The sequence below is a fragment of the Brienomyrus brachyistius genome, chromosome 12 (assembly GCF_023856365.1).
Source record: "Brienomyrus brachyistius isolate T26 chromosome 12, BBRACH_0.4, whole genome shotgun sequence".
Taxonomy (NCBI): domain Eukaryota; kingdom Metazoa; phylum Chordata; class Actinopteri; order Osteoglossiformes; family Mormyridae; genus Brienomyrus; species Brienomyrus brachyistius.
Window position 1 is genome coordinate 17,402,727 of NC_064544.1, and position 26,038 is coordinate 17,428,764.

Here is a 26,038-nt window from a genome sequence, read left to right on the forward strand (position 1 = left end):
TAAACAAATTTGAACAAAATTCATAACGATGTCACCATGAATAGGTCTATCAAACCGTAAAACTCACCATTCTAAATTGCACCTCAATTTTTCTGGAGGTATATGAAGAAGCAATTCTGGTTCACATTCAAGCACAGGAAGTCTGCACATTTGTTGCGCTTCCACCTTGAGTCTCCCTTTGGACAGTAGCTGCATCTCCCATCGATTGTCAGAGTGGAGGCGCCAATGTGCAACGTTCTCAAATCGCACATCTGCCGTTGGTTGGGAAGATCTTGCTTTGCAGCTCTTCGGTTTCTCAGCAGGAGACGAGGAACATGGTGACCTGCCAATTCGGGGCCTGTTGAGCTTTAGACTGGAAGCAATACTCAAACGAAAATTCTTCACAGGCATTGACTTCTCATCTAGCAGCTGACATTACTTCTTGTAAAGAAGGCAGGAATTTGACACAGCGAGGTCAAGCATGTAGCCAAACAGTGGGTCTTGTATAGGTGTACAAGCATATCAGATAGGTCAATGCCTCCCATGTGTCCATTGTAGGCCTGGATGAGGAATGACCTCACCAGCTCTTTATCTGTCATCAGCGGAGGTCCACCAGTTCGGTTTGTCCACACTATACCAATGCAGCTGATTCCCAGAGTGGATTTCAGCCTCTGAAACAACTCAAAACTGGTAAAATAGTTCAGGGTGTGGCCTTTTGCCATAGAATGTCCTGGTATCCATCCACATAATATATAAACACCACACACCGAGATGCATTTCATGAAATATCCATCTAAAAATATTGCAATATTTATTATATTGTATTATCCATCCATCCATTTTCCAAACCGCTTATCCTACTGGGTCACGGGGAGTCCGGAGCTTATACAGGAAGCAATAGGCACAAGGCAGGGAACGACCCTGGATAGGGGGCCAGCCCATCGCAGGGCACACTCACACACCATTCACTCACACATGCATTCCTACAGGCAAGTCCAATTAGCCTCAGCACGTTTTTGGACTGTGGGGGGAAACCGGATCGAGTACCCGGAGGAAAACCCACAACGACATGGGGAGAACATGCAAACTCCACACACATGTAACCCAGGCGGAGCCTCGAGACTCCCAAAGGTGCGAGGCAACAGTGCTAACCACTGCACTACCATGCCACCAAGTCTTTGAAGGGAATTTGATCTCTCCACCCACTACACTGGGGGAGGGAAAACTGCGCGGACGTCACGCGTGAGCAGCAATAACAAGGAAGTAGCGCTGTGACGATGAACGGCGGTCTTTCTGGTTGAGAGATGCATATACCTTATATATATTTAGTTATTTTACAGATCGCATTAGTTGCGAAAAGCGATGGAGCGGACCCAATACAAGCCTTTGTTATTCCTCACAGTCATATGGATGTCGGCTGGGTGTACACAGTTCAGGTACAGTTTGTTCGACGGCAGTAATTTAAATCGGTTTCTTCCGTACGTACATTAAACGTAACATTTAATTTGAAACCATCGGTATTAATAGAGGACCGCATTTCTGATCTGTTTCGCAAACAGTTTTATTTTAACCAAAGCATAAAGCAAGGTACGACACCGCAGTAGTAGTAAAACTTTCTTGGGGACATTTAAGTCGATCAGCTGACCGATCTTTATTACGGGAGGACGTTACCCGGTGTATACATAAATCTGTTAAATATTATAGTTTTTAAAAAATCCATATGTAAGAAAAGTTAATGTAACGGATAACGGTGCTTAATTCTCCCTCTGCTCTTGCAGGAGAGCATGCACGCTTACGCGGTGAACGTCTACAACAGTGTGGTGGAGGAACTGACCAGGGCGAAGCATCGCAAGTTCATCGCGGTGGAGCAGGAGTTTTTCCGCCTCTGGTGGGACTCCGCGGCCACCAATGAACACAAGAAACAGGTGCCGCAGCGTCAAGGTCTTTACATCAGAAAAAGCACTGTAATATGTCATTGTCTACGAAACATTTTGTGAAAACCTATATATTTGGAAAATTAATTGGTTTAAGTATACCGGCTCCTTAATTTGGGTGATGCATTTTGAAGCGCTCTGTTGTAACACGCAGGTGAGGCAGCTGCTCACAGAGGGCCGTCTGGAGTTCATCATAGGTGGTCAGGTCATGCATGATGAGGCTGTCACTGACATGGTCGATGACATCCTGCAGCTTACAGGTGCCTTAGTCTCGCTGGAGATTTCACTCAGTGGATATTCACCCAGGACACATTTAAGTGTTTGTGAATGTATACTGGCTGTACTAACATCTTTCCATACATTCATTTGCAGTTTCTTGAATAACTTATATGCTCAGTTCTCCTTATCTGTGGAATTCACATTGGCCATCTGTGTAGAATTGCCCCTCTCAGACCCAGACTGCTGCGTTCCTCTAACCTCCTTCCACCTTGCAGAGGGCCATGGCTTCCTGTATGAGACTTTTGGGATCCGACCCCAGTTCTCATGGCACGTGGACCCATTCGGGGCCTCCTCGACCACAGCCGTCCTCTTTGCCCTGGCTGGATTCAATGGCCACCTGATCTCGCGCATTGACTACGATCTCAAAGAGACAATGCAGAGGAACAAGGTAGTGTGGCTCATTATGGTCAGGGGTGTGTGCCTATGCGTGGAAGGTTGGCGGGCCCTGCTTTTCTCACTTTGGACAGAGGTGTCTGCAAAAAAAAAGGGTAAAATGCAGCAACGTCCATACACCAGCAGATCTGTAAATCAATAAGCATATCTGTGCATGTGATATGTGTTGCCCTGCTCCCCGTCTGTGTCCTGAATGGCAGAATACTGCTTAGTTTATGGTTTTGGATTGGCGTCACATGTTAAACTTGTTCAGCTGAAATGGCGCTGTAGCTGACTATGTTTCTGATTGAGAAAAGCTTTTAGAAGCTATATTTTGAGGGCTGCTGTTAAGATGGCTATCTGGTGACTGGGGAATGTGAGGGTAGGAGGTGGGCCTCCATTTCCTGAGCTTAAACGTTGCATGTTGATTGCCCGATTCTGCTTTATCATAACTAACTAACATAATGCTTATTAAACACTTACATTTTCGTTCTAGTAGCAAATTGTATAGCAAAACTTCGTGATGCTGTCAAACTTGGCAGTGTAAATGTGGACACTTTGATTTTTGTTTATGGAGAAATAAAACCTATTTTTTAGTATTACTGATATCATTTATATAGGGACCTCTAGAATATGGGTATTTATATTTCTGTATACTGTGTACTGTGCAACTGTACTGCCCAGTTTGCTTTACTGTACTGTTTTTTTTTATATGCTATATTAACTCAATTTACCAGCATGCTTTGGGGTTCAGATGACATCACTGTTGACCAATCGTATTCATTTGTTCTTTGTATTTGAACTTCGTTATCAACCAATGAGAATTAGAACATGTGGAATGTCCGGGAGATCGCGGAGGATCAGGCGCCGGATTAGAGGAGAGTGAGGGGATGGCTTTTTCGGTTGTGTTTGGCAGCGCTGGTTTTGGTTAAGAAGGACGTTTTAAGACCCGGAGTGCGACTGTTGAGGGGCGTAAAGTGTGTGAGAAACTCTCTTGTGATTCCTGTGAAGACGTTTTTTTTTTACTGGCGATAGCTAACTTAGCTACCAGAGTTGGCACAGTTAGTTTGCGTGAGGACTCGCTGCACCGTGTGCTTGGCTGGTTTGCTAGACACCGCTAGCCTAGCTCCACCGCTAACGTTCCCGCTGTCTTGGAGCGCCGTCGTCACCGGAAAGCCATCATTATTTCAGCGGATCTATTGTGCCGTCGGGACACAGCCAGCTAGCTACGGATTTGGAGGTCGGCAGCATCTTGCTGGACAGACAAACCCACAGCTAGACGGTTAGCCCAGGAGCATCTGCTGCGTGACTGTTCGTTTCTACGATCTGATTCGCCTGGTCTGGATGATGGATCGTGAGTAACGAGAACTGACACCTGGAATACCTGCGACTTGGAGGCGCATTGCAGCGGTTGCTGTACTGCCCACAGCTCAGAGAGTTGCCGACTAAATACCAACGGCGTGCTCATTTTGTTTCTTTTACTCTCTCCTTTGCTCTTTAACAATAGAAGCGCCGAGTGATCGCAACGACAGAACAAAAAAAAAACTTCGCACTCGATCAAATTCCAGGACCCTCCTTTCATGACTTTTCCTAAATTTGTGCGTTGTATTACCCAGCACCCTTAAATTTAAAAAATCGCACTGGTACAAGATAGCTTTAAACTATTTTGCTCATACTTGTGAGAATTTGCGGATCGCTGCGCGTTCGGCCATGCTGTTTGCCAAGCTGCCATTCTCTTCTCTTTCAGCAGATGGCGTAAAGATCATATATGCGCGCGCGTGTGTGTGCGCACAAATGCTTGCTAACTTATGTTTATAAACTATAACCCTTGGATTTCTGTTTCATACAGGTCTACATGAGCGTAACTATTGTCACTAGTTATATATATTTACACATAAATTAATCATTACGAACACGGTAGCATGCGATCAAGAAACGTATAAGCTGGTTATTTTATTTCATATCAAAGTGGAAGTTTGTGTTTGTTCAGAGATATTCCAAAGAAGACAAATTAAAGTTTGTAATGATAGAGATATTGATGTTAGTTTCACACATTCAAAAACATTTTCTAAGTAATTTCTAATACTAAACATTTTCTAATAACCTTTGAGGGCAATTGGCAAGTGATAAAAGATTACATGGGCGGAGCTGTTGTGATCTTTAGCATTCCATTATGATCTATGTCATTTCTGGGACATCGAGAGCTATAAATTAGTCCACCTCACTGTGTAGTTGGGGCAGCTACATAATTTGAGCGGTTGCATGGTGCATTATTTACCATGGCTGAGAGAGAGCAATATACCCCACAACAAATGCTGGACTTGCTATGGGATATCGATGAGATGGAATCGGAGGGCGAACAGTGTGAGGTGTCAGATGGAGAAGATGAGATAGAGGAGGGGAGTGAATTCAATCTGATTCTTGAATCTGATTCAGAACCTGAATCGGACTCTGAAATTGATTGTGCTGCGGACTCATTTCAAAAGGCAAGAGATGGCACAGTATGGGTAGAACATCCAACAGGAAACCCTCGGGGTAGACTGCCAGAATGCAATATAATGAGAGAAACCCCAGGACCCACATGTTATGCCAAGGACAATGTTACAAGTCCATTGAGCAGTTTACTGTGTTTGATTGACACAGAAATGTGGGAAAATATTCGCAAATACACTGAAGCGGAAGCTGATCGAAAAAATGCTGATAAATTCAAGCTGACAGTTTATGAGGTAAAAGCTTTTGTTGGTCTCATTTATTTGAGAGGTATTGCAGGTGGCAAAAGCATGAAACTGGATGACTACTGGTCTGCTGACTTGGGAAATCCTATTTTCAAAGAGACAATGTCTCGAAAGAAATTCAGAGATATTATGCGCTATTTGCGCTTTGATGACAAGAGCACTAGAGCTGCCCGAATTGTGGCAGATAAATTTGCCATGATATCTGAGATATTTGAGAAATTTGTGAAAAACAGTATTGCTTCTTACACCCCTGGTGAGAACATAACTGTAGATGAACGGCTGTTCCCTACTAAAGCTCGCTGTCGTTTCACACAGTACATGGCCAATAAACCGGGCAAATTTGGCATAAAATTCTGGGTTGCCGCTGATGCTGAAACAAAATATATGTTGAACGCAATTCCCTATCTAGGGAAGGATGACAGTAGGCCGGCTGGTGAGCAACTAGGAGATAATATTGTCATGCGTCTCATGGAGCCTTTCCTGGGAAAAGGAAGAAATGTAACGACAGACAGTTTCTTCACCTCACTGGCACTGGCAAACAAGCTTCTGCTGAACAAAACCACCATCGTTGGCACAATGAATAGAAAACGACGAGAAATGCCCCCATGTACATGGGCACAGTCTGAAAGGTTTTCCACCAAGGTGCTGAAGGCTGGAAAAGTCACACTCACAATTTACCAGGCAAGACCAAAGACAAATGTATGTGTTCTGAGCACAAGGCATCTGACAGTTTCAACTGATAATGACACGAAGAAACTGCCCAAGACAATTTCGCACTACAACCGCACTAAAGTTGGCGTTGCTGTTATGGATCAAATGGCACGGCTGTATTCGGTAAAGGGAGGCACCCGGCAATGGCCTGTAGCTGTGTTTTACAATCTCCTAGACCTGGCCGCAATTAATGCATATATTCTGTACAAACAGTGCATGAATGTCACCATAAGTAGAAGGAAATTTATTCTCCAGCTGGTGAAGGAACTGTGTGCCCATCAGAAAGCGGCCAAGGCAGCAGAGGCAATAGCATGTAAGCGACCTTTTCCGGAAACTCCTTGCCCGCCTGGGAAAAGGAAACAGTGTCAAATTGGCAAATGTCCAGGGAACAAAACTTGTTACATCTGTCAGACGTGTAAGAGATTTGTCTGTGGCAAATGCTCCAAGAATGGACCAAAGCTGTGCTTGGACTGCTGATAAAGTTCCCCATTGAAGGGAACTTGACTGTAGTTGGTCAGCAAATCAAGCTGCCAGAGAGTACTTCTCCACTGTATTAAATGAGCAGATGTTCAGAAAACAAAACTTACATCTCCCAGAAGCGGTGGGGAGACGAAGCGGTTTCCACACCAAACTTGTTCTTGGAATGCTGCCTTGTTGGGAGGGCGTTGGGATCACACCTAGGCTGTTGTTCTAGACCAGGGGTGGGCAATCTTATCCACAAAGGGCCGGTGTGTAAGCAGGTTTCTGGGGTAACCTTTAGGTCAGCTGTTCAAGCCCTGGTGTGAGGACTCTTCAGCCAATCAGTCCTCTAATTAGTGACCTAATTAGGAAGTTGCAGTGAAAACCTGCATACACAGCAGCCCGTTGCAGATAAGATTGCCCATCCCTGTTCTCGACTGGTTGAACGTCTCCAGATGAAACGGAAACACAAATCGATGAGGGGGAAGCACAACATTCCCTGTTTGAGCAGGTTGTGTAGAGGTGTTACTGTATCTCGACACACAAGATGTTAGCAGAATAGCCCATAAAGTGCTTATGTATATATATTTTTATATTTTTTTCATTTTATAGATTTCCTCTGGTGTCTCTTATATAATTTCTTTTCTGACAAATTTACTGTAAATACACATTCCATACAGCTGTTGATTCACCAAAAAGAGGTTTTGTGTTTTTCCTGCTGTTCATTCATTTTCAATAAATGGTAAAAATGCAGATCTTACGCTTTTTATTGTAAAAGACTACACTTCCACATGGCTTTGTTGACAAAAATCCTTTGCGAGACAGTTTTTATAAAAAGCAATGCATAAAAAGCTTGTTCATTAACAAGCTGTGCCTACATTTTTCTATTACATGTGTGGAATTAGTTTCAGCTAAGACTCATAATAGATGGTGGTAGGCTACTTGTGATATGAATTAGTTTCGGCCAGATCATTCTGCCTGACAATAGATGTAAGGCAGAATGTGTCACTGAGGGGGGTGGGAGGTGGTACATGTTGGATGTTTGGCAGGCTAGGTGTTGAGTCTTGATTATACTTAACGCGTCTGTGATTCTAACACTATGCTACTTGGGCACCAACTGCCCACGCACTGGGAAACCTGTGATCAAACAACTTAGCTTCTGTACTCTGTTAAAAATTTGAAAACCTTATGAAAGTATAAACCTAAAAAGAATTACTATGTTTTACATCTATGAGGTCTTTAATGGAAAACAATCAGTTGTCAATCACAAGCAACTGTTTATTAAGAAATTCACTACGCAAATGTCACAAGGAACACTGTTACTCAAACCTTTGTTCCTGTTCTCACCGAGTGGCCACAAACACCACTTTCTTGCTTTCCGCGCTTTTACACATTTAAAAATTTTTTTTATTATACCCCAGGTGTGATGTGTGTTATTTCATGCATAGCGCAATATCTAACACTCCTACCTTGTACATTGGTGAGGAACGTTACTGGACCAGCTTTGCACTCACCACTAGATTATTGCACGTTTTATATTTTGCACGGTTACTTTCTGGGAGATACACTTGTGCACTAGACCCAAGGCAAGTGTTGTATTTCCACAGTGGAGGCACCGCGCAACTAAATTTAGAATGTTTTACCATTTCCAATTCAGCTATTTTGAATTATTTTACCGTATTAGGGAGTTCAGCCAGCTCACCATTCCCCTGCTGAGAATCCGGGACCCTGCTGCGCCTTGCCTTATTGTTTAATGTTACTATCACCCATTAAAAAAGGCGTTACAAGTAGTTTGGGGATTAAGTGTTTTTTTTTTTTTTTTCTTCAAATTTATTTACATCGTACATTTAAAATCAACTGAAGTTGTACCAAAGTGCTGTACAGAGTAAGAAAGAAATAAATAGATGAATTTAAAAAGCTATAAACAGAACATAAACACAAACCAAGAAGAGCCATTAAAGGGACTTAAAAATCTCAACAAAGGGGGATAAGCTAATGTGAGCAGGCAGGTTATTCCACTGCGTAGCAGCAGCAGCAAAAGCCGGATCTCCTTTTGTTTTTAACTTAGAATGGAGAACAGGCAGATGAAGCTGGTTAGTTGATCTAAGAAGACAGGCAGTAGAATTGATGTGAAGCATATCAACAAAATAAGGAAGAGGCTGACCATGCAATGCCTTAAACTTTAAAGCCTTTAAAATTGACTGTATTTCTGACTGTCAGTATAATTTAAAAGCCAGTTTAAAGCCAGTGAGACCAGCAGAGGAGTAAAATGCTCTTTTCCTGGTACCAGTCAGGAGTCTAACAGTGGAATTTTGCACCAGCTGACAACCAGACAACAATTTCTGATTCGATTTATTTATCGTCCCCATATTTTTGTAACAGGATCATTCACACTGGTTTTAGCTTTTAGTTATAAATTACAGATCCGTTTCAAAATTCAATTTCAATTCAGTTTATTTTTATATACCTTTCACAACAGTCTCACCCCAAGCTGCTCTATATTGGTGTGTTCAAAATCAGTGGTCTTATGTGTATTGGCAGGAGCTGCAGTTTGTTTGGAGGGGTTCGCCCAGTCTAGGAGAGCAGCAAGCGATCTTCACGCACACCATGGACCAGTTCAGCTACTGTACCCCCTCTCAGCTTCCTTTCTCTAACAGGTACAGTCTCTCCGTCTGGCCGTAAGTACCGTGAAACTCGCACTTGGACCAGCATTGAAACGGTTTGGTCACATTTCTGAATCACTAGCTAGTGAGTTTCTCCTCCTCTGAATCCAGGTCAGGGTTTTACTGGAATGGTGTGGCCGTATTCCCTGATCCCCCCCAAGATGGGCAGTACCCCAACATGAGCCTCCCCGTTGCTAAGGACAACATCCACTCCTACGCTCTGACTATGGTGAAGAACATCCAGCAGAGGGCAGCATGGTACAGGACCCGGCATGTTCTATGGCCCTGGGTGCGTCTCGTAGGGAAAGACATAAAACCCCTCCTTTAAAACCTTTAAAAATTTGCATTTTAGTTTAATATTAATCTCACAGTATCTGAAAATGTTTAATCCTGAAAGAAGGCACAGTCATTTTAGTAATTGCTTTAGGTCTTATGCTGATGTAAACCTGCTACCTCATGATCTTAGGTCAGTGCCTTCACAATAATTATTTTTTTAAATGGAAGCTTAACATGTATTTTATTTTTTTTTATCTTGTGTTTTTCTAGGGCTGTGACAAGCAGTTCTATAACTCATCCGTGCAGTTCCAGAACATGGACCCCTTGCTGGAGTACATCAACCAACACACGGAGCAGTTTGGAGTGACTGTGCAGTATGCCACCCTGGGTGAATACTTCCGAGCTGTTCACCAGTCAGGTCTGACCTGGGAGGTCAGAGGAAACCAGGACTTTCTCCCATACTCCTCTGGTAAATATGTTTCTGCTGGAGATGATCCTTTCAAGGCTCGCAGTGGACCACTCGTGCAGATCTTGGCCCTAGTCCATTTTTGACTGCTTTTAAGATCTAGTCGCGAGTGATCACCGCAGTGCTCTGCGACACCAAAGTGCAATAAATCCTTTACGTGGCAGAAACTACATGATAGTGGTTTGTTTAGCTACCTTCTTATTGATCGAGGTACACAAGGACAATGGTGTAGAATGACAACAGACACGCGAATCTTAAGTACCCCAGGTTCTCAGATCTGTAGCATTATAATGAGCTCTAGACCCCTATTTTCTCTCCTCAGAACCTTTTCAGGCTTGGACCGGGTTCTATGCCTCCCGGAATGTTCTGAAGGGCATGGCTCGACGGGCGAGTTCCCAACTGCATGCTGCAGAGTCCCTATTTGTGCGATACTGTGTCGGCTTCCCAGATGGACCTGTTCCCAAGGAGTGGGCCCTTGAGAAGCTGAGAGACCTCCGATGGGCCGTCTCAGAGGTGCCTGACTGAAAAGTGGGTGAAGGCCCACCACTGTTACCGTCAACCACTATCCAAGTATCTGCTACTCTGTTGGCAAATAACTCTGTTCCTTTTCTCAGGTTCAGCACCATGATGGCATCACGGGTACAGAATCCCCCAAGGTTGCTGACATGTACCTGAAGCATCTCACAAGCGGCATGAGAGGAGTTGAGGAATTAACTATTAATCTGCTTTCCCTGACCCAAGACATTAACTCCTTTGGCTTTACGTACAAGCAAAGCACAGGTAGCGCGGTTTCATTTCCATATTTAGTTTGTTACTCTACTCCTTCTGCTTTTGATTGACCCTATCATGGAATGTACTGCAGTTTGGTTGCATTTTCAGTTCCTGTCATGATAAAAATGGGAAAGTACTCGACTTTCAGTTGCTGTCAGAGAATTATTTAAGAGTCCGCAATTATTATTTTGGCCAAAACTAATAAATAAAATGTTTTTCTCAATGGGGAGTTACATTTGCCCTCCTTCATTATGTATGAGATATGTTTGATAGGTATTGATTAGCGTAATGTATACTAAGGTCAGCAGAATGTTGTTGTGACTTGTTATTAAAATGACTGAGGTTTTTACTAGGCCTCAAATGTTCATCTAGCCAATGTCCTTGTACCAGATTTCACACAGGACCCAGGAGAGCAAATAGTTGTCTACAATCCCCTTGCCTGGAATGTCACCACGTACGTCAACGTCACAGTAACGTTTTCCATGGCTACCGTGTATGACGACAAAGGGCAGCTTGTCCCCTCTCAGGTGAATGCACAATACCTTCATAGTTAGCCACATAGCACCTACAGCTGTAGATCACATTTTTCGATAATTTTTTTTTTTACCTTGTTTTTCATTATTTTTTATACTGCTGTGCTGACAGGAATGACAGGTATCCTCAAAAACAATGTTTCTTAAATACTGTACCATCATCCTGCTGCAGGAGAATAGCAGTATGTTTGTACTTATGTAGAGCATTTGTTCTACATAGCCAGCGTTCCAATCTGCGATATCGCCTGACAGATCCAGCAGGCAGCAGAGTCTGTGTCTACATACGACCTGTTTATCATGGTGAGCCTGAGCGGCCTACAGCACAGGAGGTACTTAATCAGGCCATCAGCGTCACCCTCAGGACACGATTCCACACACGCTGCCAGGATGGTCACCTTCCAGCGGCAGAGCGTGAGCAACAGCCCCCCAAAGAAGACTGGCAGGAGGCTCCTCCCCGTGATGAATGAGTGTTACAAGCTGACGGTCGACCAGGACACGAACCTGCTGCACAGCGTCACTGACATGTAAGCCTGACCCCCAGTGAGGGATTGCAAAAGCAGGTCACATGTTGTGAAATCCGTCCTAAAGTGCTACGCACAGCTATGACTGTAAGCAGCAAAGCCATCGAAGTCCAGTAAGGGTCTCGTCTGCATCTCCCCAGCAGTTTCCCCAGGTTTTTGACCACATGCTGCTGGCCTGCTAATGTGCTTCCACTCTCCACAGATTCCTTAGTAGCTGAGGCATGTGACATGAGGCGTTTTTCCACCCTGCAGGCAAACAAAGCGGACTGTGAGGCTGACCCAGGACTTCGGGGAGTATCACGCCAACGGGGACGTCAGCGAGGGGCCCATCTCCGACAACTATATCTTCAGCACCGACGGGACAGCGCAGGCCGCGTACAAATCTGTGGGGCTGGAAATCATTCCAGGGAAGATTGTGACTGAGATCAGACAGTATTTCTACAGGTAATGATGGCCCATTTTGTTGCCCAGGAGTGTATAACTGTCAGTCAATAAAATATTATTTAATATAGTGCTTTTACACAGTGCACACTTATATCAGATTTATGCGGATGGAATCAAAAGCAGAGAGAACCTGAGCCTTTTCAAAGATAAAGATACATTTCTGTGTTTAAAGTTTACAACGTATGTGTTCAAATCAGAGGTTTAAAAGCAAAATGATTTACTTGTCCATACACCCTATCGTTAGTTGTAGTGAATATTATATACTATATATAGTATAATATAATATTAGTATAATTTTATATATATTATATAGTACGCCAAATTGCATGAGGTTATAATTTCCTGTGTGTTTTTTTTAAGTAAGAATACAATCTATACCTTATACTAAGGAAGTTTTGCCTTAAAAAAAAATCTTAGGGCTGCAGTCAAGTCAGAGCAGGGAAGGCAGGAAGGTCAGGAGTAAAGAAGTGTTGCTGAATTTAGGGGCTAAATAATGGTTACCTTCTGTATGTATAGCCCCATTTGCTGGAATTCACGGATACTTTATATTCTTGCGTCTTTCTAGAGAGGAGGAGGAGGAGGATTACGCGTATGCTGTGTTCACCCGAGTGCCTGTGGGCTTCAAGGGCTTGCTGCCTTGTCAGCGAATTGAGCAGAGCTATAGAGTAGGCCCCCTGGTGGTGAACAGGGAGGCTGTCCTGAGGACCGCCACTGACCTCCGCAACAACAAGACCATCTTCACTGATGACAATGGGTACCAGATGCAGAAGAGGCTGCACAGAACTTTCACCAATAACACTGTCGCCAGAGTATGTAGGATCAAAGATGTTTTTTTATTTATTTTTTTTTTGGGGGGGGGGGGGTATCTTTGGTTGGCCGTTAAAAGGCAGATGGATGTTGCTCACTTTTGCAAACCAACATATGAGTATCACCTGTTTGTTGAAAGTATGACGTAAATTTCAAAGATTTTAATTAAAGTCACATTACACAGACTGGGTTTGCCAAACCCTCAGTTTAGTTTTCCAAATATTATTATTACGTTACAAAATATCATTGGTTTTGCACTTTAAAATGAATACTGCCGGGATTGGCATCCGCTAATCACCAAATCATTTAGGATTATCACCAGCTAACATTGATAAAGGTAAATGGAAGGTGGCATTCCATACCACCATTCATCTATCATTTCTTAACAAGATTCACTTTTGATGTTAAATGCACAAGTAACGGATCACGCGTAATAATTCAGCAAACAACTCAATAAAGGCCTAATTAAATAATGGCACAGCCTGGCTGTAAGCCAGCACACTAGCGGGGATCAGAGGACCCGCAGTCTGATTTAGTCACTTGTGTGTTGTTAAAACTGATTTTTAACTGACTCAGCAGTTTCTCTTGTTAAAACGTAAACATCTGTTTTAGAGCAGGGTGTTTAACATAGCTCTTTAGTTTGGGTACATTTTTGATTGTACAACAGCATGACTCTTGAGGTCAAGGAATACTTGGCGCGTTGCATGGCAGCCTTCGCCATGTGTGTATGAATGTGTTTATGGATGGGTGAATGTGAGGCATGAATCGTAAAGCACTTTGAGTACTCGTAGGAGTGGAAAAGCTCTATATAAATGCAGTCCATTTACGTTTTCGTTCATTTTTTTTTTTTTTTTTAAACCTGCGGTATGTCTTTGTCGTTTTGTATTGGGTTCGCTGTTGAAGAACTACTACCCCATGGTGCGGATGGCATACCTGGAGGATGAGCTCACCAGGCTGGTGTTCCTCAGTGAGCGAGCCCACGGAGTGTCCGGCCAATCCGAGGGCCAGCTGGAGGTGGGCGAGGAGCAGAATGGGGGCAGTTCATACTGGTGGTTCTGAAGGTTGCCGTCTGACTCTGTCTGTTCTGAGCGGCAGGTGATGCTTCACCGGCGACTGTGGAACAACCAGGAGTGGAACCTGGGCTACAACCTCACACTGAACGACACGTCAGTGGTGCAGCCCGTGCTGTGGATGATGCTCGGTACAAGGGCTGCCATGTCTGCACTTTACCAAAAGGGGGCGCATGCACTCCAGCATCGCCCTGTAGTCGTGCGCACGTCTTCTCCCAGTAAGTTCACAATCCCCTTTTGCTGACATGTATTTTATTTCGCAGACGTAATATACAAGTGCTCAAATAGCACATTACAAACATACGACTATGGAGAAATCAATTAGGCATAATTGTAGCAGGGCTGAGCTTCCAATGAATGACCAGTTACAGTACAAGTAAGCAGCATTGCAGCAGGAGCTGTGTCTTTCAAACACAGCAGGAACCTAGTAACAGCTTTTCAGATCTGCAGCACTTCAATGCCGTTTGTTTATCGTACGTGAAATCCCGCACCAATCAGCTATCCGACCTGTTTTATACAATGTTATATTTCCTAATGTATAATTGACATTTAATCACCTAGATCTTTTAGCTGTACTGCCGCTGCTATCATTTTAATATTTATTCATTTTTTGCTTCGAATGATTCATCACAGATGTAGTTGTGGTGTCTGGAATCTGACTAGTTTCATCATATAAGACTGGAAACTAGACTGTTAATCCCAGCAGAAGTTTGCCCAAGGCAGTGCCGTAACTGTTGTGGTTCTGTGGTGTTTCCTGCAGAAAGAGGACAAGTTCCTACAGCATCCCACAGCAGAATGTCAGCCTTGCCGGTGGTGCTGCCCCCAAACCTCCATCTGCTTACCCTAAGCATCCCAGGGTGGCGTTACAGCTCCAACCACACCAAGCACCTGGAGAGCATGCAGCAGGGTGGGGCAGCTGATAAGCTTTCATAAGTATATTTCTGTTCTCTTTTACACCCCCCCCCCCCCCCATGGAGCAGTCTTTGCAGATACTGGTTTATACTGGATGTGAGTACTGATATAATTATCCTGAATTACAAAATCATTCTTTGTCCAGGTGAGGACCAGAAGGTGCAGCCAGAATTTAACCGGGTCCTAATGAGGATCATGCACTTGTTTGAAGTGGGAGAAGACCCGGTTTTGTCCAAACCGGTCACTATAAACCTGAAGGTCTGGTGAGCCATCACTGCCCACGTGTGGTTCAGTGACTGTCTAGGTGATGACTTTCGGAAGGCTGCTGACCAGTATTTTCACTGGTAAAATGTTCACTGTCTAAACAGGAGGTCCTTAAGGGCCTGGGGGAGCTAACATCTGCGGAGGAGCGCTCCCTCACTGGCACGTGGGCCGTGTCTGACATCAAGCGATGGAAGTGGAAAACCACAGAAGATGCAAGCAGCGGTGAAACAAGTGTCGCAGGAGACCGTGAGTCCATGACTGAGTGGGAGTGCTGTCAGTTAACGTGACATGTGCTGTTCATTATCAACATTTCAGCCAGTCACCATCTGGTTTAGATCAGAACCTCTCTGCTGTATTGTGATTTAAAATGAACTACTATGGACTTTGCTATTATTGAGTAAATGGACTTGGGTGATACTGAGGCTGAAGAACTACAGATTAAGTCACTGGATATTTCAACTGCTTTGATGCACACACAAAAACAGGTTTTATATTGATCTATAATGTATTAGTTCATTATGCATGACAGGCTTCTGTACATATTAAATCAGAATACTCTGTTTTCACTGCAGTCTCAAAGAATACACAAATATCAGATTTCCACAAGCTGATTTCTCTCTGCTTTTGTGTTTCAGAGGCCCGGCATTCTTTTCGTGGAGGGAGGGAGGATTTCTCAGTAGCTATTTCACCAAAGGAAATTCGGACCTTCTTCGTTAGCTTTAAGTAATACTCAGCCGAATGATTCTTCTGTGAAGGAAATTTAAGTAGGATGTTTCTTTTTAATTAACCAATTTAAAACATGTCTTTTCTGACATTAGCTGTGATTCATATTTGGTTTGATTCTGAAATTGTGTTAAATCACCTTCACCCACAAACTTTTCTGTATCTTAATTGGTCAGCCTGTTTAGGGGTATATTGTGGCAGTCTAGATAGCAAGTTTCAAAAGAAATTGATTAGTAATTGATACTGGCACGGTGATACAGTGTGATCCTTCCGCTTATTTGGTACAGGGGTGTGGTGACCCTTGACCAGCAATGGCCCGGAATCCCATTTAGGGTGCTGCGTGTCTCCAGACCCTCCATGACCTTGTACTAATAAGATGTTTTGATGGATGTTATTTCCACTGTTAATGCTAAATGTGTAGTAATAAGGAAAAAAAATGGCATGTGGTCTTTGGGTGGGAAATAGGAGTCCAAGCTGAAGCCCAGTCATCAATCTGTGGAGTTTCTAGAGCTGTAATAAAGATCAAGATATCTACAGTCTGTAGCTGACTTGTGTGTCATCTTTGAGTCTGAAGATCTGCAGCCTGAAGACCTTGTTCTGTAGCCTGCATTTTGCGTAGGGTTACCATACATCTGGGCTTCCCCGGACGCATCCTCTTTTTGGGGCCCCTGTCTGGAGGGTTTTTCAAGAATCAGCGGTTTGTTTGCTTAGCACTGCAACCCGCATCACCCAGTGCTGCAAGTTACACTGGAGTACGAAGTGAGGGAAAAGGCACCAATATTCAATATACGACAGCAACTCGGTATCAGTATCACTCATCGTTTGCAAGGCTCACACACATTGTACACTCGTGTAAATCAACGACATGCACATCCCTGCGTGTCCTACTGGTCACGAGTGAAGTCAGCTTCCGGAAACCATCGGCGCTTTGACCCTTTATTTTTTGTTTGCATGTGAACAGTGAATCACATTGTTTGCTTGAAGTTTAGCAAACTTTAGCTTAGCATTTAGCGACTTGTTGAAAAAGACTTGTACACTTGTATGTATACACCAATATTGTGTTAGTTTTGTATATAGATTGTAAAATAGGAGTTAACTGTCAAACAGCGAAAATGCCAAAACACACACATTTTATTCATATGTATAATTAATAAATATTCATTATTCACATATATATGTATACATATATACACACACACACGATAGATAAATAGATGGATAGATTAATGGATGATGCATGTGGCAGAGTGTCCTATTTTTTGTCTCTTCAAATATGGTAACCCTAGTTTTGAGTCCCTTTTCAACCAAGGTTGTCATGCTTAATTATTTCTTCATATATAGGAAGTGACCTGCCGGATCCGTATATCTCTGATTTTCCTGCAATCGAGCACAGTCACATCCTGTAAGCAACATGACTTTCGAGTGCATGCTGGAGACGGCTGGCAATCTTTTTAATCTTTAATGTGACTGTAATCGGTACTACTTCTGTAATTCTGTCTTGTGTGTATTGCCGCTTTTATATATGACGGCATCATTCCGCATGTCTGCAGTGGATCGAGAAGAATTAGAAAGTTATATGTAACGGTTATAGAACTGCTATAGAAAAGAAAAGCTTTGAGCTTTAAAAGGAGCTGTTTATGCAATAATGTGTGTGGCAAAGGGCTTGTGTCTGTAGCTTCCAGCACAGGCTTCTGAGCCCTGCATCAGATTAGTGGGTATGGAAAATGGATGGGTGGGGGGTGTATGGTAAAGGGGGCAGACTATGATGTCAATTTGGGGGAACAACTAACCAATAAAGGGGAGCAATGCTTAACATATAAGGGCGTGTGTTATCAGAGAAGAACAAAAACGGCGAGGGAAACTAGCGGGTGATTAAGTGGGGGTGAGTTCATCACTTCCGACCAGAAGAGCTCAGTGACGCTGTCAACCAGCAGAGCAGAGTGATCAAGGAGAGCCATGGACCGGTCTGCTGTCTTCATGGGCTGCCTGATTCTGTTTCTGCTATGGAGAACGGGTGAGCTTTTGTTCAAGTAACGATAGTTGTTCTCCAGCTTTGTTGCTTATTTCATACAATCTTGTTTAGGAGAAAATGTTGCCGCAGTACTCAGTAAGGTAGGAGATCAGTGACCCAAATATTGTGCATTACAATCTGAGAAGGGGATTTTTAACGTACACAAAAAAGATCTGCATTAGCAGTGTCAAAAATACTAAGGATGTGTGTGTCTTCATTGGCGGCTGTCTAGTTTTCCTTTTGGGGTATAACCAAAAATAGTACTGTGTAAAATTAACCATGATTATTTAACCAAGTGATGTTCAAGGCCAGTTGAGGTATTATTGAAGAATGGAACCAAAATGTAATTTTCTTGTTAAGTAAGGTATGTATTTATAGTATAATAATAATAATTGATACTTTATTGATCCCCATGGGGAAATTCTCTTTACACCTCCCCCAACTTGCTCTCTGTAGTTGAGAGCAAGCAGGCCATGATGAGCAGCCATCCATAGCAGCAGCTAGGGAACTGGGCACTAAGGGGCTTGCTAAAGGACCCGCCGATGTGCTGGGGCTGGGCTCGAACCAGCAACCATCTTATCACAACCAGGGACTTCGCCCCAAAATATAAATTGTGCATGGCAAAGATCTTTTAAAACCAAATTTGGTTTTAAGCATTGTATGTAGTCTCATTGTTTCATTCGTTTTTCAAATTTAAAAATTTGTTTACGTTAGTCTTTCAAAATCCAGTTGCATAGTAGCAAGTAAGGTACGGGATGTCATTCAGGTGCTCGCTGCGAAGGTTGTCATATTCTTTTTGTCGTCTGGTTTCCCATGCAGGTTATATTGAAGCTCTGAAAGTGACCCAGAGTCCTCACCAGCTATCAGTCCCAATGGGACACGCAGCTTTCATGTCCTGCTGCTGGGAGGGAAATTCATCTTATATACGACTACGATTCACATGGATTAAAAACTTTAGCAAACCTGGAATTGGCACTCATCTTGTATTGATCAACCAGACTGAAACAAGTTGTTCTAGTGATTCAGATGATTATAAATTCGAAATTTCTAGTAAATGTTATAATCTGACCATTTTAAGCGTCACTTCGAAAGATGTAAGTTTATACACCTGTGAAATACAGGTTGAGATACCAGTATTAGTAAGCTTCACTGGACCAGGGACAAATGTAAGCATTCAAGCTGATGATCAAATAAAAGGTGTGTACAGAAATATCTCTTTAAAATTGCATGATTTACAGAAATTTATTTTTCATGAACAACTTCAGGATCATATTCTATTCTTTTAGTTAGTCCTGTAATATAATTACTTCAGTCGATAAATCGTCAGTCATTTACACAATGGCATCTGCGCGTTTATTTTGTGAAAACATGATCTTATGTTTTTTCTTTTGGTCTGTTAGTCCATTTGCGATTGCTAAATGCAACTGAAAAATTTCCACCTCCTTTGCATTTAGATTGTTTTTCTCCTTTGAAAATGGTACTTGTTTTGTTTTTTTTAGCTGATGTCGTGTAGCTTAGCTATTTTGACGTTATAGCATGCGCGTGGGATGAACCTCAAAGTTAGTTTATGTGACATGTCAGTAATAATTTTAGAACAGTCTAATGGAAGCCGAGTACATACTAATAGTATATATGACTAAAACGTGTATCATCTGTCGCACAGCGTTGACATCAGGCGTTGGTGTTGCTGTCCCACTTGCTGCAGCTGTCATGGTGCTGTGTTGCTGTACCACTGTCTTCTACCTGTGGAAGAGATGGACATCAGGTTCTGGTAAAATATTTATGAAATAAGTAAAAGTCACCTTTCTTGAAAAAATGTTTTAGGGACAAGGCACATATCTCTATTAACTAATCCCCAGTTCTGCTTCACATCTCTGTAATGAGGTATCAGTGCAACATCAATCCCAGTGTTATGTTTCTGAGAAATAACCTATTGATCGTAAACAATATTTACACAAGTTATATATTCAAAGACTAATATTTTTGCTTCAGAAATCAGGATTGCAGTCCACATTTGGACAATTACATGTAAAAAAAAAGCAATGCTGGAGGGGGGATTATATAAGCACTTCAAATTTTACTAGTATTCTGTTACTTTGAAACAGTCTATACAGAGTGTTTCAAATGAATTTCCATAAGTGTAATCTAATTTGAGTGTATAAGTGCTTGTATGCATGCTTTTTATGTTCATACACACACACGCGTGGACAAATTTGTTGGTGCCTTTCCACAAAAAAAATATTTCTTTCTGAAATAACTTGAAGCTGACAAAAGTTTAATGGCATCTCTTATTGTTTAATCCATATTTAACACAAATCAGACTTTGCTTTTCATTATTGATTCAGATGAATATTTTATATAATTAAACAAATGAAAATGGCACAAACGAAAAGATGGTACCCTTAATTTAATAATTCGTGGCACCACCTTTTGCAGCAATCACTACCAACAAGTGATCTCTGTACCTCACAATGAGGCGTCTGTATTTGCCAGCAGGTAGTCTGGCCCACTCTTCCTGAGCAAACTGCTCAAGCTGTCTCGGGGTTGGAGGGTGGCATCTCCACACTGTGATTTTTAGATCTTTCCATAGATGGTTCATAAGATTAAGATCTGGGCTCATGGAGGCAATTTAAGAATAATCCAATGATTCTTGAGTGCCATTCTTGAGCGCTTTCAGCTGTATGTTTTGGGTCATTATCCTGTTGGAGGACCCATGACCTGCGACTGAGGCTGAGCTTTCTGACACTGGGCAGTATGTTTCACTCCTGGATGCCTTGGTAGTCTTAGGACTTCATGGTGCCCTGCAGAGATTCAAGGTTCCCTGTATCAAATGCAGCAAATCAGCCCCAAAACAAACCTGAGCCCCCTCCATGTTTCACAGTAGGTATGGGGGTCTTTTCTTTTAAAGCTTCATTCTTCCTTCTGTAAACATAGAGCTGGTGTGACTGGCCAAACAGCTCCAGTTTTGTCTCATCAGTCCAAAGGAAATTCTCCCAGAAACTTTGGGGCTCGTCAACATGCATTATGGCGAATTCCACTCTGGCTTTTTTATGTTTTTCTATCATCCACAATGGCTGAATTGCTGATGAAAAGCTTGAAGGCACCTGTGATACTAATTGAGGTTAAGCACTTAGTTTGAAACATGACCATAATGCAAGGATAAATAGTCTTTTTAGGGGTTCCAACAAATCTGTCCATACTATTTTAGCATATCTTTGTAAAATAAACAATAGATCATCCAGCCATCCATCTTCCAAACCACTTATCCTACTGGGTCGCGGGGGGTCCGGAGCCTATCCCGGAAGCAATGGGCACGAGGCAGGGAACAGCCCAGGATGGGGGGCCAGCCCATCGCAGGCAATAGATCATTTCTTTCACAATTCTATTGGTTTACTCTATCACATACTAAAGGCATCCAGGTATACATTAGACAATTGCTTTTAATTTAATCACTTTTCAGGAGAAATGAAGCATCGTTTTAATGAGCTGTAAGGGAAACAACAAATTTGTCCATGTCTATATGTGTGTGTGTGTGTGTGTGTGGTCCAGGTATACCTTACCTTGTGGGGACCAAATGTCCCCACAACGTCATGAATACCCATATTTTTTTTTTACCTTATGGGAACCAGTTTCTTGGTGCCCCTAAGGGAAAACTCTATTTTATAAAAATCGGTGACTGCAATGAAAAACTAAAAATGCAAAAACTCTTGTATTTTGTTTGGTCACTTATAGATATGGTTAGGGCTGGGTAGGGGTTAAGGTTGTCATAGTTAGCATTAGCATTTTTCTCATAAAAATTAATGAGCGGTCCCCATAAAGATACGATTACACGACTGTGTGTGTGTGTGTGTGTGAGTACTAAGCCATCATTCTTGGCAAATGAATGTTTTCATTGTGAGCAGTGTTGGTTTAATGGTTAAGGAAGCGCACTTGTAATTGAAAGATTGCTGGTTTGAATTTCTGACCAGCAAGGTACCACTGAGGTACCCTGAGCAAGGTATCACCCCCAAGCACTGCTCCCTGGGCGCTGAATTAGCTGCCCCCCGCTATGTCACATTGTCACATATGGGTTAAAAGCAGAGGACACATATATATTAGTAGATGGAGGGATACGTGCATTGAAGACTATGACAGTGTGTGCATTTCTTATATAGGTCGTCATCATGGTGGCATGGCAGTACGAGCGGAACTCCAGCGGTCAATGGAGGAGATGAATGAGATAGACGAGGCAGCAGAACATCACTCTAACTCTTCCCGAGGGTCGGAACAGTGGGTGAGTCCATCTTGGTGGAGTAAATGGTGCTTTTAGGTTTCTGGTAAGCACTGTCCTAGAGGGCTTAGGGCTCTGTCACAGCCTGGGCTGGACTGGTCTCTGGCAAGCCAGGCACTTTTCACCATGGGTCGATGGGAGTTGCGTGCCGGCAAAATGAATCCTGGGGACCCCCCCGCCTACTCCCATCAGCAAATTTTTGTCCAGGGCTGATTTTTAATCCCAGTGCTGCCCTGGCCACAGTTATGGCCCCAAGAAGCATGGAGTAATCCTCCAGTCAAATTTTAAAGCAGCTTTCATTTTTAAGCTTAAAGTTAGATCACATTTTCATATTTTATTGCTCCTCCCTCATTTTTTATATCTTTTGATATAATCAATATACACAAATTTCATTATCATTCAGATACACTTTATTGATTCCAGTGGGGTATCTTGGTGCATGCGGCAGCAAGAACATACATATAGTGCCAAACAGACAAGCTGCAAAGACACGTACTCCAGTGAAAATAAGTAAATGCGGTGCAAATGAATTTAAAGAGCACACAATACACAGCTGAAATATCTTGGGGGGGAAAAATAGAATATAGCGATACTACAGAAATAAATTTTTAGAGATAAGAATAATAAATAAATCTCACTGCTGTTTTTCTATTTCAACATACTGGACAGAAGTAGGTCATCAACTTGTTTTCAACTGACACTGTGTACATAGCAGAAGTGTGGTTTTCTGGGCAGGCTGACTGCACTGGTGGTTACTTGGGAGGTAGTGAGTGCTTGTTGACTAACAACTCTTTGCCTTTCCCTCCTCTGCAGTGTCCAGTTCAGCTATACGAGTCCATCGATTACTTTCTTGTGCAGAACAACGTTGACACGTAACAGAGGGCGCTTTCTCCTGAAGGACCTAAACAACCTGGAAGAAGCTCTGCAGTTTGCTTGGGGTTATCTGTGATTGTTAGACGGCGGTCGGTCTGTCTATGCCTGGGTAAAAAGCTAGCTAAAGCAAAAGGCGGCTGGTTTACATCACAGGAATAAATAGTCTCACAGTACCTCACATAGAATGCTAATTTGACCTTCTTCACAAATACTTTTTGATAGTTGCAATGTATTATTTCCTATGCAACAGTCAGGACAGATACAAGTTGAACACTTGAAGGTTTTGTGGTGTTGCTTCTGCCTCAGTGTATAAACACGGGCACTATATGATTGGAATGGTCATACACAAAGTTTGGACAACATTTCAAAGAATTTAGCTGAAGACCCACAGGCCCTTATTCTTAATTAGCTAAAACAGAGTAATGGCTGAAGCCAATGTGGTGGGAAAAGTGGCAGGTAGCGACTAATTATAAATCCTTATCCATTCTTGGGGATGATCTCATGCTGATACGCTGTTTGCACCGTCTATCTTTGTTGAGTGACGTGTTGTTAGACGAAACCAGCAAATACCTGTTAAAGATTCAAGCAGAGATGAGTGGTCATGCAAATGCACTTTAACGTACTTCCATCAATAGCACTGAATAGCCCGACACCCTTAAGTTCAATTTAACTACATAAATTCAGTAAATATTTCCACATCGCTCCCTCCCCCCAACACAGCAGCCCCAAGCATTTAGTCTTATTGCTCCTTGGGACATGTGGAAGTAAACAGTTAAACTGCAGTGTGGAAAATGCACACTACAGGAACAATGAATCCTATGACCAGGCTGGAGATAGAGACAGGGAAGAAACTCAAAGGAGATGCATGCAAAGCACAGGTGGGGTGATAACCACAGTTATTCCGGATCTTTGTGGGTTTAGCTGTGATGCTGCATGCAAAAATATTCCCTTTGCAGAAGCTGCCTATTGCTATAAAGCTTGCACAGCCAATTCCAGAGTTATTGGCCACCCCCCTGAAGACAAGTTAAACATTAATATATGAGATGAACTACAAATCCAATAAGTAATACTTTGTGCTTCAACAATGGTTTGTTAAAGTTTTTTTCAAACACAGATTATTATTTAGTAATGCAGTTTTTGTGGAGGGATCTTGGACCACTGCTTCATACAGTATAACTCCAGTTCCTTGATATTTTTGGGTTTATGCTGGTGGATGCTATACTTCAACTCAAACCACAGGATCTCAATTGGGCAAAATCCATGACTTTGTCTTCTTGCAACCATCTCTGTGTTGATTTCAATGTGTGCTCTTGCTAAAATCTCCATGCACAGCCTAGGCAGATAGGTTTTTGCCTAAAACGTCCAGGTGTTTCGCAGAATTCATGATGCCCTTGATCTTCACTAGAGGCCCTGGGTTGCTTGTAGCAAAGTAGCCCCGTAGTTTCTGCCACAGTATGTGACAGTGGGAACCAGCTGCTATTCCTTGCGTGCAGCACCTTTGTTTGTCAAACATGCTGGTGGTGTGCATGACCAAGTAGTTATTTCATGTGACAACAACACAATGCAAATTGTAAATCCAGTGATATCTGGCAAACTTCAGGAGCTGTGTTTTCTGGCTCAGTGTTAGGAATGGCTTCTTTTGAGAAACTCTTCCAAGAAGCTTCTAATGATGCAGGCGATGATTGACGGTCGATTCTGAAATATTACAGCACCAAGATTCAAGCAAACTGCTGCATCCAGAAACTGTGATTTTGGGCTCTTTTAACCTCTCTCTCAAAAGTCTCACTGTGTGTGGGGGCAGTATGGTGACCCGTCCATTTCTAGGCAAATTTTCAGCTGTTCTACGCTTACTAATTTTTTAGGTGTCCTGATTGTGATTAGCAGTATTTTTTTTTTTAACAATTTGTCAAACTTTCCACAGTTGTTACCTAATTTGTAAAAATTAACAACCTTTAATCTCACAACCTTTAATGTTTTCTGGTGAATGATAAAGGGACTTTGCATATGTGTGACATCATATATGCACCCCCGGGAAACAGGAAATGGTCACAGACAACAAATAATATCTTTACATTTTTTTCACCTTTGATGCAAATTTAAATGTAATTGGCGAATTCTCTCCTGCCCCTTCCTCACCTTAGCTACTGTATGGTGAGCGTACTGCTGCAGAATGCCTGCTATCGCATCAGTCAGGTAGGGGCTACACTAGTAGGTGAAGTGGCTCCCCATTGGTTCCGTAAAGTGCTTTAGGTGTTTGAAAAAGTGCTATATAAATGTAACTTTCATTCATTTATTCAAATGTCCTTGGAGTTACTTGGGATATTTTATTTGGTGGCAATAATTTTGCACCAAAAATACTTGAAAGATTAAATGATAAGCAATTTTTTTTAGTCTTGTGTGGTTATATGCATGAATTTTTATATGCATTGTTCATTTTATTGTTTTACATCCCCCCCCCTTTTTTGGGAAGGTTGCCAATAATTCTGGAGGTGACTGTATTAATTGACATGGCTGATCCGTGATTCTCACTGTATAAATATCAGGTGTCATACCTTCATATAAATAAAGACTTCCTTTTCCAGCAGTCTTTTCCGGTTGTTTCACTCTCAAAGGACTGTTTCCGATACACACACCAAGCATCCCAAAATCTCTGTCTTTACTTTTTTCATGAATGGTTATCCCAAAGGTAAGTATTTGCATAATTTAATGTAATAGTATGATACAGCAAATAAATTCCACAGAACTTATTAAACAAAGCATCTAATATTATTATTATTGCATTATATTAGTACATCATGAACAGTATCCATTCTAGTACAATTTAAATAGCACAGGGTTGCAGATTATTAATATAATTTATTATACATTACTCCTATATAAAACATCTTGACTGTCGTTACCCTCAAAAATGGATGCTGGATGAATACTGGCCTTTCATATTTAAATACGAAAATACTATTTCAGT

At 42.3% G+C, this 26,038-nt stretch overlaps 2 protein-coding genes across 5 annotated transcripts; both read left to right on the plus strand.

Moving 5' to 3' along the window:
- Window positions 1–1,220: 1,220 nt before the first annotated feature.
- Window positions 1,221–16,458, plus strand: man2b2 (mannosidase, alpha, class 2B, member 2). 3 transcript variants are annotated; one of them, XM_048970754.1, is made up of 19 exons: window positions 1,221–1,415; window positions 1,758–1,904; window positions 2,068–2,173; window positions 2,408–2,580; window positions 9,011–9,126; window positions 9,244–9,421; window positions 9,679–9,877; window positions 10,197–10,387; window positions 10,489–10,654; window positions 11,036–11,172; window positions 11,431–11,702; window positions 11,952–12,143; window positions 12,709–12,952; window positions 13,854–13,964; window positions 14,046–14,238; window positions 14,781–14,927; window positions 15,078–15,190; window positions 15,301–15,442; window positions 15,832–16,458. In XM_048970754.1, exons 1-19 carry the CDS (start codon window positions 1,284–1,286, stop codon window positions 15,921–15,923), a joined length of 3,051 nt encoding a protein of 1,016 aa, XP_048826711.1. In that variant the 5' UTR covers window positions 1,221–1,283; the 3' UTR covers window positions 15,924–16,458. The 3 variants fall into 3 exon arrangements, with proteins under 3 accessions (XP_048826711.1, XP_048826712.1, XP_048826713.1); XM_048970755.1 differs by lacking the exon at window positions 1,221–1,415 and having other exon boundaries at window positions 1,759–1,920; XM_048970756.1 differs by lacking the exons at window positions 1,221–1,415; window positions 2,068–2,173 and having other exon boundaries at window positions 1,763–1,904.
- A 716-nt stretch (window positions 16,459–17,174) lies between these two features.
- On the plus strand, window positions 17,175–25,657 carry LOC125705230 (uncharacterized). Of its 2 annotated transcripts, none has more exons than XM_048971673.1 (5): window positions 17,175–17,933; window positions 18,750–19,127; window positions 19,594–19,695; window positions 22,085–22,203; window positions 23,014–25,657. In XM_048971673.1, the coding sequence occupies exons 1-5, from the start codon at window positions 17,876–17,878 to the stop codon at window positions 23,074–23,076; spliced, it is 720 nt and encodes a 239-aa protein (XP_048827630.1). In that variant the 5' UTR covers window positions 17,175–17,875; the 3' UTR covers window positions 23,077–25,657. The 2 variants fall into 2 exon arrangements, with proteins under 2 accessions (XP_048827630.1, XP_048827629.1); XM_048971672.1 differs by having other exon boundaries at window positions 17,177–17,933; window positions 19,594–19,701.
- Window positions 25,658–26,038: the final 381 nt, after the last annotated feature.

Excerpts from the sequence above, each read along its gene's own strand:
- man2b2 (XM_048970754.1), top strand. The coding sequence starts at position 1,284 with ATGCATATACCTTATATATATTTAGTTATTTTACAGATCGCATTAGTT. Across the intron at positions 2,174-2,407 it reads TGACATCCTGCAGCTTACAG|AGGGCCATGGCTTCCTGTAT; the intron begins GTGCCTTAGTCT and ends TCCACCTTGCAG. Across the intron at positions 14,239-14,780 it reads CGTGCGCACGTCTTCTCCCA|AAAGAGGACAAGTTCCTACA; the intron begins GTAAGTTCACAA and ends TGTTTCCTGCAG.
- LOC125705230 (XM_048971672.1), top strand. The coding sequence starts at position 17,876 with ATGGACCGGTCTGCTGTCTTCATGGGCTGCCTGATTCTGTTTCTGCTA. Across the intron at positions 17,934-18,749 it reads GTTTCTGCTATGGAGAACGG|GTTATATTGAAGCTCTGAAA; the intron begins GTGAGCTTTTGT and ends TTTCCCATGCAG. Across the intron at positions 22,204-23,013 it reads CCCGAGGGTCGGAACAGTGG|TGTCCAGTTCAGCTATACGA; the intron begins GTGAGTCCATCT and ends CCTCCTCTGCAG.